This window comes from Oryzias latipes, chromosome 13 (assembly GCF_002234675.1).
Source record: "Oryzias latipes chromosome 13, ASM223467v1".
Taxonomy (NCBI): Eukaryota; Metazoa; Chordata; class Actinopteri; order Beloniformes; family Adrianichthyidae; genus Oryzias; species Oryzias latipes.
The window spans coordinates 4592103-4606858 of record NC_019871.2 but is presented as its reverse complement, the minus strand read 5'-3'; the positions used below and the strand labels follow the sequence as shown (position 1 = coordinate 4606858).

General features: G+C 39.8%; 1 protein-coding gene across 1 annotated transcript in view; it reads right to left on the bottom strand.

Moving 5' to 3' along the window:
- Window positions 1–6851: 6851 nt before the first annotated feature.
- The window catches only part of LOC101165492 (glycerophosphodiester phosphodiesterase domain-containing protein 5), a 39307-nt gene continuing 31402 nt past the window's right edge, over window positions 6852–14756 (bottom strand). The window contains exons 16-19 of the mRNA XM_011482257.3: window positions 14047–14194; window positions 13557–13639; window positions 12732–12811; window positions 6852–8941 (exon numbers count right to left, since the gene is read on the bottom strand). Of these exons, the coding sequence (XP_011480559.3) occupies window positions 8835–8941; window positions 12732–12811; window positions 13557–13639; window positions 14047–14194 (418 nt within the window). The 3' untranslated portion in view covers window positions 6852–8834. The remainder of the gene's footprint in view (window positions 8942–12731; window positions 12812–13556; window positions 13640–14046; window positions 14195–14756) is intronic.

Sequence of the window (14756 nt, the reverse complement as noted above, 5' to 3'; positions counted from 1 at the left end):
CCATTTGATGCTGAGAAAAATAATTCAATAAATAAATGATAGTACATATAAATTGATCTCAAACATTAACACAGCATACCAGTATATTTAACGTTTTTAGTCTGAAGAAATAGATAAAAAAAACATTGTACTGATATTTTTTCTAAATAATGATTGTTAATTTATGATCTCATAAAGTGCAGCTGTTTTCCTGCGTTACCTGCTGTCTTTCTGTCAAATACTGACACCAACTAAACCTTAGAAAAGACAAAGAATACATTTATGGAAAATAAAGACACATCATAGTTCATAAAGAATGACATTATTGGCATAGAGTTGATTCATCTAAAGGCAGGCGATGATCCTGGTGTTGCGCAATCCCGGCAGCTCTTGCAGTGCTCCGCGTGCCCCGTTACAACTCCCCTTTCGTTCTCAGACACGCAGCTGCGTGTGACGATGATTTGTGATCTTTACTGGTGTTCATGGATTACATGAAATCTTTCCACCTTTATCCACCTTTGTCATGGTAGGGAGAACACGTCAATGGAAGGGTGGGGTCATCTAAGATAGCACAAGAGTTAAAAGGTGGTTTGAATTGTAAAGAGGTGGAGTAAAAAAACGACTTGTGAGATGAGGATAAATAAAGGAAATTGTTCATGTTTACTGATTTTTACTTACAGATAAACACAGATTTCCAAATTTCTACTTCTAATAAATTAATCTTTGATGTTAAAAGGTTTTTTCACAAACCTTCTTGTTTTGGTAAACCCTTAAAGTAGTAGTACATTTGAGGTTTATTTTATTAGGTATACATGAGTACAGCAAGTAGTGTAGACCATGTACGAGTAGTGCATGATGTATACTTAATAAATACTTCTTCAAACTGAATTGGAACACATTTGCAATAAATATAAAAAGTAAACCTCAAGTATACTACCTTACTGTTAGGATATACAAAGTATACTTGTTGTACACTTAAATAGATGACTTTTTGCTGACAGGAAGACCAACATCCTGCTTTTTTATGTTTTTGTAAATCCATCATTCTTAAAGCTTCTGTTTTGTATGATGAGTAATTCTGTGCCAATATAATCCATTTGTTACAGCAGTTTTTGTGAACAAATATAACCTCTTTGTGTGTTGCTGCTGCCGTTTGTCACTATAACACGTGTTTTGTCAGTAGCTTTATGTGACATAAACGTTTACAGGACTGTTTTTGCACTGTTTGTGATGTGAATCCGTTCTGACTGATGCTCATGATGGTTGCGCTTAATAAATTTGTTGTGTCACACTACGGAGGGATGCTCTAGAGTACTTCATGTCGTTACAGTGGTCCTTTACTTGTGTTTAGCTCAATTTTCCTTAACCCTTGTGCTATCTTAGATGACCCCACCCTTACATTGAAGTGTTCCCCCTACCATGACTAAGGTGGATAAAGGTGGAAAGATTTCATGTAATCCATGGACACCAGTGAAGATCACAAATCATTGAAGAAAAAAGGTTAAGCGCACTATCTAGTGGGTCTAGATGACCCAACTCCCAACGTTAAAGTGCCTAGGATAGCACAAGGGTTACTTCCTCAATTTTACAGGGCCTGTATTGTGCAAGATACATTTTTCAGCTTTAAGTGCATCATAATGTTTACTCCTCACTATAAACAACCACAAAGTGGTATTTTGATCTGTTCACGCATTTCTAAGTATTCCCCTAAAAACCTGCAGCCCCTCCCAACCCACGAAGACAAGCAGGTTCTCACATTGTGAAATCACAAAGTGAGGAACAATCCAGACTTCACTAGCGGTGATCTGCAAAAACTATTTCTTTTGTATGCCCAGTATGCAAATCCATCTATGCAAAACTTCGGATGTTGTTTTCATTTTATGTTTTCGTGGGGGGAAAACATATTTGTTTTCATGGGGGGAAACGCAAATGCGCTGCTGAGGCTGGCTCTAGATTAACGTCATGAAAGGGCGGAACCCACAAGGAGTGAGGGGCGGAGCCCCAGAGATCGAGTCGTCTTATTTGCGAACAGAAAATGCGCTGTGAAAAAAAAAATCTTTCGTAACCCTTGTGCTATCCTAGGCACTTTAACGTTGGGAGTTGGGTCATCTAGACCCACTAGACAGTGCTCTGAACCTTTTTTCTTCAATGATTTGTGATCTTCACTGGTGTCCATGGATTACATCAAATCTTTCCACCTTTATCCACCTTTGTCATGGTAGGGAGAACACGTCAATGGAAGGGTGGGGTCATCTAAGACAGCACAAGGGTTAAAAATGTCTGTTCTTCAGTGTGCCAAAGGTAATACATCTTATCATATACATGGACATAATCTACTCTGAAAGGCTTAAGAAAAGCATGATGTACACATAAACATACATAAATATATATGTATACATACTATACATATATTAGTATTCTGCAGGTACCCTGGAAGTTTAAAGACTGTAGTTTATGCATGAAAAGCCCATTTTGTTAAGACTGGGGGAAAATCGACATGGAATATATTTGTAACAATTGAGTGTATGGCAGCCATCTTTACAAATGGTTGGCATTTTAGAATTTTTTGGGGGCTAACATGCTTTTTTCTGACAGAGTAGATACAAACATCCATGTTAAATCTGGTGCTTGTACCACAAAATGCACAATTTGTCTGAAATATGAATCTAACCTGCTATGTTAGCAAAATAAAAAAAAACCTTCAAAAACAGTTCAATGTTTCAAAAACTTGAAGTTTTGTGATGGGATTCAGTAAAATTAATTTCTAAAATAATTTTAGTGTTTTTTGTTTTGACAGAGTTGTGTTCGGTTTACAGTCGTCCTGCCAAATTCTTCACTGACAACACTTGCCAACAGGCTTCATCCAGTGTCTCTCAGTGGATTCAAAGTTGCGCACAAAACTCCATCCATCCATCCATCCATCCATCCATCTAAAATAGGCTACAGTAGCAGTTAGGAGGGAGGTGAAAAAAACAAACAAACATGACTTTAGTCATCCACAATTTATTGGCATCAAAGCATAAAAGGCAAAAGCATTTTTAAAATCCTAACCTCATTAATGTCTTCACACTTCAGGCATTAAATACAAGCATACTTTTCTCTAAAGCAAATTACATCATTTATGATCAGAACAGTTTATCAAATTTAGCATCACTTTTTAGTACATTGCGTGGCAACTAAAGAACAGCACTGCATAACACAGGAGGTGTATTTTTCCGCATCAACAGATATTCCATATTGAAGTTTTTTGATTCAGAAATTGGTTTTGGAGCTCAGATTCTCTTCTATTTTGCAAACAGAGAATCTCTGGAATGACACTTAAAGTTTTCCATTCATGTCTTTGCATATACATTATCCTGTCAAAAAAATCTGAACTGCATCTAAGAGCACAAAAAAAGCAAGAAAGCACTGCTTTTGACCTCCCTCTGTTTTTCTGAAAGTAAAAAAATACTTCCATGCATCAGGTCATTTAGCACAGCAGTCCTGACTGCTGGAAGCTGAGACGGAGTTGCTCTTCTCTTAAAGATTTGAATACATTTTTACAAAAATAAAATGTATAAAATAAGTTTCTGATTGGGTAAAATAAGACCAAAAAGACATTCATTATAGGGCACAAATTAACCAGTTTGTATCCATCTGTGTGGACCAGACCCCCCTCTGGCCCCTGGCTGCGGCTAGAAATTCTGTCCATAAAGATTACAAACAGAACCGGTGAGAAAGGGCAGCCCTGCCGGAGTCCAACATGCACTGGGAACAAGTCTGACTTACTGCCAGCTATGCAAACCAAGCTCCGGCTCCAGTTACAGTTAGATGAGGATAAACTGGAATGCACTGGCTAATGCTAGCCTAAATGTTAAACTATTAAAGTCCCACTCTGATGAAAACAATTGCAAAATTGCATTTCTGAGCATTTGATCATTCAGAATGTTGTGAATCAGGAGCAGATGGAAAAAGGGCAGTTTGAAAAAGATCCTATTTGTTACAAAGAAATATGCTGGCGGGCCACAAGCCGTCTGCTCCGAGCTCCTAGCAATGGAGAGGGGAAGAGGAGGCGGGGTTGCACAACACCAATGGTCCCGCTCATAACTTAGAGGTGAATTATTAATGAACTCCTGCCAATCTGCAGAAATTATTTCCAAGAACATTATGCAGGTTTTGGAAATTTTGGATAAAAACAGAACAGCCGTAAGGAAAAAGAATTAAGAATTGAGCGATGATTGCAATGGGTCTTTAACAGCAAAACTTTCAGGTTTTCTACAACATTTCTTAGATGTAACCAGATTAAAATCTTTTTAAGTTAACAGTAAACTTCTTTAAAATAAAATAAATGTCATAACTACATTTACAAAAATACTTGAAATGTAAAAAACGTTTGTTAATCGTATTTGTCTTTATTTATCTTCAAGAGGGAATAAAAATAAAGTTCTTCAGATTGTTATGCTGTATTTGCTCTAAAGCATATTTTAGTAAAGTTTCTTTGATTCTGAGGATGGTATTTTAAAAGACACTAACAGACTATAAAGAGCCAGAAATCTGCCTCAATCTAAGCAATGATGCAGAGATGAATCAGTGGCTATCACATCCTCTCAGGAAAGCATCAAGAAAACTAAAGTTGGATAAATCCAACACATGCAAGGCTCAAAATGCAAAGCATCCTGGGAGGAAAACCAATGCAGCGCTGCATTGTCACCAGAGTCGCTCACAAAAATAAGCTGTCTCGTGGTAGAATTCATTATATTCCATAGAATAAATACGACTGAGCAGCGAGTGATAACCATGAAACAAGTCTGAACACAAATACAGAAACTCATGACAGTTAGATGCATTACAATAAGCTTTACTCATCTTCTGATTTATCTTTTTCAGAAGCATCTTTACATTAGTCAGCGGTTCTCATTCAGTTTCCTTGGAAGTTCATGATCAAGAAAAAAAAGTTTATTGCAGCGAAACAATTTTGTTTTCTGAAAAACCAATAAAACGAGTGAACCCACAGTTATGACAAAAACTCTGAACTCACAGCCAATTCAAGGTTTTACAAAGGGATCAGGGTGAATAGAAAATATGAATTTGGTCTTGAAGTTCAATACATTTCATATGAACAACAATCTGTTTTGACCTTTTAAACCAACCAAAGTGCAGCAGCAGTGTGTGGAAAATAAATGCACCTTTTATGCTTTTACAGGAGTTAAGAGGGTAAATGATTGGCTGATCATTTAAATGATCATAGGAAACATTCCTGCAGACATTTTGATTTCTTTGGTTCTTGAACTTCCAAGTGTTTACTAAAACAACCGTCCATCTTTTGGACTCTGAATCCTTCCTGGGGTCACGGGAGTCAACCCGGCTACTGTTGAGTGAAGGCGGGGTTCACCCTTAGCAAATCAACAATCTGTTGCAGGGCCACACATGTATGTTTTTTGACTGTTTGAGGAAACCAGAGTGCTCTGGAAAGACCCAAGCAAACTCCACTCAGGAAGGACCAAGGCGGGATTTGAACCAGGGCCCTCCAGCTGTAAGACAAGAGTGCGGACCACTACCCCGCCTTGCACCAAAACATTCCCAAAAAGAACCTAAGCAGCAGCAATGGCCTTAAAGAAACAATCAACTTTTCTATTTTCCTGCATTATACCCAGTTGGTGCTTTACAGGGATCGCGAATCGCACCAATCAATGGTGCGGTATAATAACTTCGATGAACTTTTGAGCGGGGTTTATACTTTTCAAGGCTGATGACGTGCTCGTCTCCAGGGTCGTAGTGGAATGGTTTCTCATTTATAGAGATTTACATCTATATAAATAAGTTTTCTGGTAAATGAATGGTGCAGACAAGAGAAAGTGGGCGGTACATCAGGTTTATTTGTATTTTAAAAGCCTTAAACTACGGTGGAAATTACATCAAAAAATTGGAATGTTAGTTTTCCTAAAATATAACGCTGTTTTTTTTGTGGAAAATATTATAATATTAAAAAGTAAATAATTGGAAGCAAAAATGTTATGTTTTTTTTTATAAACAGCACAGGATTTTACTATGGGCGTAAAATTTCAATCATGGATGATGTCATCAGTGTGTGTCACATTTCAGAGCAATTGGGCCGGGCCATGCGACCGATGCAACCCGAGTGATTACAAACCGTAATGAGGCTGGGGATTATTTATGAAAGAGTCTTAAATTGAAGTAGAATATTTGGACCGGTTTTAAAATACCCTAAACCCCTAACCCTAACCCTAACCCCTAACCCTAACCCCTAACCCCTAACCCTTAACCCCTAACCCTAAACCCCTAACCCCTAACCCTAAGCCTAACCCCTAACCCCTAACCCTTAACCCCTAACCCTAAACCCCTAACCCTAAGCCTAACCCCTAACCCCTAACCCCTAACCCTTACCCTAAACTTTAATGTAAAGCTTTGAACCGCATCGGTTCTTGTTTAACAGAAAAATAAAAACCAAACCTTGAGCGAAGGTTGCCTTTTTATCAATAACTCGTATTTAACATTTCCTAAATAAACTCCTGAACAAAAATTCCAATGAGCAGATAAACAGTTTTGGTGAATCATGGAAACAAATCCACCATCGTGTTGTAATGGCACTTACTGCAGAGCATCCTGCTTCATCTCGAACCCTTTGGAGCAAACCAACTCTCTGGATTTCAGGTTTAAAGAAGTGTTGCCTAAAACTAACAGCTTTATATTAAGTGTAAAGTCCGATTATGCCCAGTATAAAGAGTAGTCTGGCTTCTTCCATGACTTTCTTTGTTGATTTGAAAGGAGCTGAAATTAGCTAAAGAAGCCTCCATCTATACAGAAGTATAAACACAAATAATGTATTTTTGAGAAAACCTCGTTTACATTCAGTCACTCAAAGAGTGTTCAAAGAACACGTCAAATAACTCCCACACAGAGTGAAGCTTAAAGGAGACCTACTGAGCTCGCCTCCAGCTCTGTGGGGCTTTATGGGACCCAGCAGCTCTGCAGAATTCACAGGTAATCAGGATCGCTTTTAAAAACGGTTTGGAGTTGGATTTTCTTTGTGCTGCATCTCAGTCCGGCCTTGAGATCAGCTGTTTCTGGGTATTATTTTTTTATAAAATTGCTAACAGGACATAGTTTGAAAACAGTAGGCAGATTTTCAACATGCCGTAAAGATAAATTGATGAAAAACAGTTTGGAAACAGAAATAGCGAGTTCACTCCTCTTATTGCTGTGGTTAAAAACACTCCTTCATCTTTACTCGTCTGTCGTTCTATTTGTAATAGAAAATATACAAATTAATTTAAAAAAAATCTTGATTATATTTTTGTTAATAAACAAGGAACAGCGAAAAAAAAAACCCAACAACTTAACAACTCTGCTGCTTCCTGGATCAAGAGGAAATGGTGCGATAATTACCCAACTACTACCATGTTTTGCTGTTTGGCATCAGTCACCCTGCAGCTGCAAGTTGGCATTTATCCCAACTGCTCTCCATACATTTAGCACGGAAACGTCCTGGTTTATCAGTAGTCAGAGTCCACCTGCTCGCCACGCCTTAGGAGTACAGTGACATACTGACAGCAATCATACACTTTTATGGGAGTTCCAGGAAATGATTAAACTAAAAATCTGACAGGGAGTTCCTGGAAAACCATTTTAGAATGTTTATGTGTAGCATTCTCAAGAGCTGTGTCATTATTTTCAATGGTTTTGGACATTTCACACATGCGTTCACACCGACCTCTGCAACACGCGTTCAAGCAGCCACTTTTAATGAAAAGTCTATGAGAACGAATGTGTACAAATGTTTCTGGCTTCTGTGTTCAAAACTCTTGCGTTCCTGTGCCGTGACGCAAGTTTCTCAGTCCGTTTTCGGGCTCTACGAACAAAACGCACGTCCACGAAACGCACGTTGAAAGTTAAGTCAGGTCGAGCGTTGACCAATCAGGGTTTGGATTGGGTAGTGAGGTATGGGTAGCATACGTTACATAACACGGAAGTGCCAATCGACGTTTCGCACCAAGCCTCTTCCAACTATCGGTACATATGCTAGTATCGACATTCTGTGTCAAATACCAGGTGTGAACGTAGCATCAGATTTGCAGATAGATGGTCACATCCTTCCTTACCTCATCACAGATGGGTTTTTAATATATAGAAATTATGCACAATATGTCTTCTTCAGACGCTGTATAAAGTTTTCTCAAACAGCAAACAATGAAAAACTACAGCTTATGCGGAAAATATCTGCCCACGATGTTTGCATTCATAGTTCTGATGACAAGAGCTTCTCCTCTCCGAGGTTTGGTTTTCAATATCTAGGCATAAGAGACGGCAACAAAGAAAGCAGCTTTTGTCTTTTTACAGCAGAATGTATTTTTCCTTCCTTTTTGGGGTGAACTTTCTCTCAGCTCATCTAGTGGAGTTCCAACGTTTTAGATACCAGCGTGTTCTTGGATGCGTCGGTCTCAGGTTTAGTGGGTCCACCTTCCAGGCGTTTGATGCCACCTGTAATATGAAAGCGGTGGAGTGGACGGAGGAGCTAAGGAGCTCTATCCCAGAGTCTTTATTTGCTGAAGAACACTGGGCCAGTCGGAGTACAGAGAGAGCATGTAAGCAGACATTTGGGAGGAAAGCTTACCAAAACCCCTTTCTCTGATGTTTCTGATCACTTTGCCCTCAAAAAGTGTTGTGTTTGCTAATCTTACAGCCAACCTGAAGCAAACCAGGTTGAGGTCTGGGAGTTCAACTCTTTCTAGATGATAATTAGGGTTGAAAAACTAACTAGACTAGCACGTATGTTGGCTCAGCAAACACTATAAACAAGTTCTTTCTCCGTTCTTTGCGGGTTTCTTTCTTGCCTCTCATTCTCTTCCTCATCCGAGTTACTCCTCTGAGATGGTGGGCAGGTGAGGCACGCTGGGGGAGCCGGGGGTGCTCCTTAGGTCAGGCCGAACGTTCACACTGGAAATGGACCACACGTCACTCATCTCTGAGGAAAAGAAGATCAAACAGGGATGAGTTTGCCCGCACAGTTGAAAGGCATTTTGGGAATTAGAGGCCAAAATCAAATGGGAGGGGAGCCCCGGATTAACCCTTTAACACCGGAGCTTTAGCTGATTCAACTCTTCAAACGTTAAGGTGAAGCAGAGAAAAGCAGCTTTGCATCAGTATGACACACTTTAGTACACAATCGATGTGAATTAGCTAATTCTGTCATGAAAGAAAAGTGTCTTTGTGCTGTTTAACAAGAATTTACGTATGTTAGTAAAGTATATCGACACAAAGTTGATATGAAAAGCTGCTTTCCTCCATGTCACAATCAGCTGATTCATGTTGATCGGGGGTAAAAGGTCAAATGGTTACTGTACGTCAAAGATTGGCTTTTTTAGTTGTCGCTGGTGACGTCTGCGGAGTTAAAGGTTTAAAAGGTGGATTACTACAGATCAGGTTAGCATTTGTGTGTGTGCGTTTGAGGGGCAGTGGGGCAGGTGGGGGTCCACAGAAGCTCTGATCCAGAGCAGGTTATTGACTGTATTGACTGAGAACTGGACTGAGTCAATGTGACGTCACCCATAGAAAATGGTTTACTTCTGGCTCCATTCATTCATTCATTCATTCATTCATTCATTCATTCATTCATTCATTCATTCATTCATTCATTCATTCATTCATTCATTCATTCATCTTCTTCCATTTATTCCCTTTCGGGGTCACGGGGCTGCCGGAGCCTATCCTGGCCACTTGTGGGCGAAGGCAGGGGACACCCTGGACTAGGGGTTTGCCAAAATATTGATATGGTGATATATCGCGATATTTAGTCCCGTGATTGATTCTCGATGCGTCTTCATCAAGTATCGACCTTTTATTTACGTTTGGAGACCCTGTAAAATGTTATATTAATCATCCTTTGGTAAGACGATTCTTCAGAGGCTAGATCTCGCTCGATGCGAGATTGGTTGTCGCGGGCGGACGAAGAAGAATACACATTCAAACTAAAATGGCGGAGGGGAAAAACAAGGAAAATAGCGAGAGCAGCAAGTTAAAAGACACGCCGGCATGTTGAAGCTGCATCACCCGGAGTTGTGTGAGAAAGCCGTGGCTGTTGCTGGCCGGAAGCCGACACAGCCCGGCGTGGATACCTTTCTATAGGCAGGCAGAGCAAAGGCAATAACAAACGGGATTGATGTTTAAATGTACAAGGGGCTCCGTCCCTGCAGCGAGGTGGAGAACGAGGGATTCAGGTTTTTATTGAATGCATTAGAGCCATGCTTTGACATTCCCTCTTGGAAATACTGAAAAAATGATCCCTGCACTGTACGCCCTGACCAGAGCAATGGTCTGGCCCTTAGACCCCCCTTCTCCTCAAAGCAACGGTAGATGAGCGGCATCTTGACGCTAAAAAGCCTCCGGTTCTCAAGAAAAACATATAAACATACATCACATGCACCTTTCCCCCAAACGTTTTGTTCACAAAGATGTTTACTTTTAGATTCACTTCAAGTTCATGTATTTTATCCCTGGTCATTTATTTTGAAAGCAGTTTAAGTCTTAAATAAGTTAAGTTCCTAGCCATTTGATTTTTGTTTCCTAGAATAATTGTATTTTTGTTTACACCACATTTACATTAAATGGTGTCATTTATTTTGAACAAAGACACTATAATTTGTTCACAGAATTAATGTCTGATTTACAGCTATGTTTTTAAAAATAATGCGATAACTATGGCTTTGTTTTTCAAAAGTTAATAGCAATGGGCCTGGCAGCTATCTGACTTATTCATTTTTTATCCTGTTTACAGTATTTTTTTTTACTAAATAATGGCTTCACTATTTATCATTATGTTTAAAAACTAAAAATAAATAGGGAAATATTTCCCAAAAAACTGTTTTTTAAGTTATTCTTTCTTAAAGTTTGATATATCGTGAGTTGTTAGAGACAATATTTATCACATTATCGCCATATTGTGATAGTATCGATATCGTGAGCAAAGTATCGCAAATCGTATCGTAAGGTGATTCCCAGCCCTACCCTGGACAGGGTGCCAGTCTGTCGCAGAGTAGAGTGTCCACAGTCACACACCCACACACACACTCTCACACAAGTTAGATTGTAGGTAGGAAGCATGTTTTTGGACGGTGGGAGGAAGTCGGAGTCGTGGGAGAAAACCCCCGCATGCACGGGGAGAACAAGCTAACTCCACACAGAAAGGTCCCCCATTGATATTCTGTTTCAGGTCCCCCCAGACTGGACTTGAACCGGGGGCCTTCTTGCTGTGAGGCATTTGGTTACAGCCCCCTGCTCCAACCAAATGAAGGCAATTCAGTCGACATTTGGGCCGACAGTAGGCGGAACGCAATGCATTTAACCCCGCCCACGTTGAGTCACGCCTCGGCAGTTGTCCAGTTTGAGCTGCTCATGTTTACTTTTGAGCAGTTTTATTTTTTTAGGCATTCACAAAAATGACAATGCAAAAATAAAATTTGACTGAAAAGCAGGAAGGATGCTGGGTTTTAAATAATATCCTGCAGGTTCATGATTTCACTGAAAGGTGTTAATGAAGAGCAAACGACATGAGACACTGAGGTTAACAAACACAGCTGCTGCTCTTTTCTTGAATCGTCTATAAAAGCTTTCCAGTGATTCAGTACGAAAAAAAAAGTGTTTTGATTATTTGGCTTTTAAAGCCTAATCTACCAAAATATTTGGACCATAACACTCAGCAATAGCAAGCTTTTGCTGAATTAGACTGGAATAATTTACAAAAAAAAAAACTTTGACTGGACACCTTTATTTCAAAGAGAGTTTCTAAAGGAAATCTTAAGAATCATCTATTGCTCTAACCTAGTTTTATGATTCTAATTATTTAAATAAGTTAATGATTTTAATTATTTTGAATGATTATCTTGTGTTTTTGCTGTTTTATCCTTATCGTTTGAGTCCATTTGTCTCCTGCAACTCCTTTTAGTTTTATTTTTCTAAAGGTCCTTTTGCCAGGCCAAAATAGGAACGTTTTTCTTCATATGTCTTAAGCAGGAAAAATAAAGGTTAAAAAAATAAAAAGCTAGGGGGAAAAACAGGATAACGCATAGCAGATAAAATGAATAAGAAGTTACTCAATTATGTTTGCATCCAAAATTAACCTTTAGAACAACACCAAAACTTTTCCTCTCGCCAAATGTAGCCCTTTAATTTCAAATGAACTACTTAGACTTTAGAAAAAGACACAGTGAAGGTGACATTTTGAATTGGAAAAGTTTTCTTTTTTTTTTTTAAATTCTTTGAGCATTAAAACAAAAAGTTTTTAGTATGCTGTAAAAGCCTTCTAGCCGAGCAAAATGTTCTAATAGGAGTAGTAATAGGATAATATAAGGTTAATACACTCGTTAAGATTTAGCATCTTTGTTGCTCAGGGAGTTAGTAAATTTGGATTCAAGTCTCTATGATGGTAAAACCCTAAATTAAACTCCAAAGATTGATTTGACAAACACACAGAAACTTGTCAAATGCAAACAGGATGTGTGCGTACAAGTTTCCAGGAGGGTGGGGGGGCATGCAGGGTGTCACTGGCTGAAGACCGATGGAAGGGAAACAAAAGCTCCAGCAGGCGGATCAGAGTGGAGAGGGTTCCAGTGAACACAGATGACATCAGAAGAGTCTGAGGTACAAAAACATCTCAAACACTCCACAATCAGAAAAAACAAACGTCGTGCAAAACTCTGCGACCGACACATTCACGAAATCTTTTCAAAGTATCTGTTGGATTCCTAACAGTCCCTTACCTGTCCTGAACTTGCTGTACGGTCCGTTCTCGTGGGTCTGGCGGCTGCCGGACCAGAAGGGCAGGCCTCTTTCTCTCCACCTGTGACAGACACAAGCAGCAAACACTGTTCATCAAAGGGAATCGCCGCCGCCGTCTGTGCACCGCATCTACTTTGATGTGTCTTCTGGAGGGCTCTTGCGTCTGATCAGGCTGATCACAGCTCAGGCAAACAGATGTGCACAGACGTCTGTCTGGCCTCTTTACTTTCACAGATGTAACTGTTGCTATTGTTGGGTTAAATATTATTGATGCATCAGACTTACATACAGAGAAAATTAAAAGGGTTTAAAGACCCACCCTGATAGAAATTGAGTTTATGACATGTTCTTGTGGCATTTTTCTGTTTATGGAGGACATATTCTAAAAATAAAGAGCTTAAAATGACATTTCTGAGTATTTCTTTGTTCGTATTACTGTCAACTCAGAGGTGAATTTCTAAAGAACTTCTGCCGCCAAAATATGATCCGAGTGGGTCTTTTTAAATACTATAAATTATTTGCATCTGAAGCTAACCTCATCTCATTTTCCATTAGAATCTGACATTAATCTGTGACTTGACTTGGTCTCGGGTTGATCATTCACGCAGGACTAAGCAGGTTTAAAACATTGTTACATTTTCTATTCACCGTTTTTATTACAACAGACTTGATGGACACGGAAAATCCAGATCAAACACGAATGATAAACTCGCAGACAGTCGGGGTGACGCAGCCTTGCAGAGATTTAAATAACCGCACATCAGACGCGTCACCGAAATGCAGACGGTAACGAATGCGCCTCTTACCAGTGGAATACGAAAATTGCAAAGATGAGGACGGCGGACACCACATCCGTGAGGATCCACATCAGACCGTACTCTTCTGGCGTCTGCAGACGACAAAAACAGCTTTGGTTTTAACTGAAAAGAAATGAAAGTTGTGAAGCACGAATGCAAACGATCCGCTGCGAGAAGAAAAGGATTGAGACCAGACGCGTAGGAGATGACGGGACTGTTATGCAATCACCCACAGTACCTCCTGAAGCCACCTGTGATTATTCTCCAGCTCACACACAGCAGGGAGGCTATTCTAGGTGCCAGTAGCCTCAATTAAAGAACCTGAATGTTCCGAGCTTTACATTGTAAGCAGAACAGCAGAGATCCTTATTCACAGCCAATGAGATGAATTTATTACCATTCATTCTGCTGATAAAAATAAAAAAAATGAACATTTGATGTTTTTGGTCATCTGTCAAACATGTAATCAGCTACAACATTAAGGCGGTAGGCGGCTCACCATCAGGAAGAGGGGCTTGCTCATCCGGGACAGGATGTGGATGGAGTTGGTGGTGACAGACTGAGCTCCAGCGCACCAGGCCAGGGTGTAGAGCCACGGCTGGCTGATCACATACAGGTTGGTGCTGATGTTCACTGACAGATATTTGCTGCCCATGAAAACAGGAAGTAGATTGGAGGCTAACTTTACACCCCTGCTTCAGGCCGTGTCACACAGCCACTACGTACTTTTTCCACATATGAAATTTCCGTTTTCGTGATACATGTGTGATATACGTCATTCATAAGTGTTTCTCGTGTTCGTCGATGTGCGCAGATGTTCGTCAAGGTTGTCCGTCAAGATGTCTGAGATTTCGTAATCGACGCCTGAAACTAATGTATTGCATTTAAACAGCGCAATAATCATGCACGGTTCATGCACGATGGGCATATTGTGCGACAGGAATATAAATCGGCCGATCTGTCACCCCTCCAACAGTCTCCTGAGTGCGGGTCAGGTCTCTCGCGGGGCGCGGTTGCGACTTTTTCTTACTTTTTTTGTAAATGAAGCACAGTATTACGTGTTCTTTGCATGCTTTATTCGTACTTTTTCCATGGCTTTAACGGGTTCATTCGTGATGCATCTGTGAAAAGTTTGTGTAAAGGACCAAAACATTTGACATAATACCAATTTTCATCCGTACAAAATGTAGGCAGTGCCTGTGTGACATG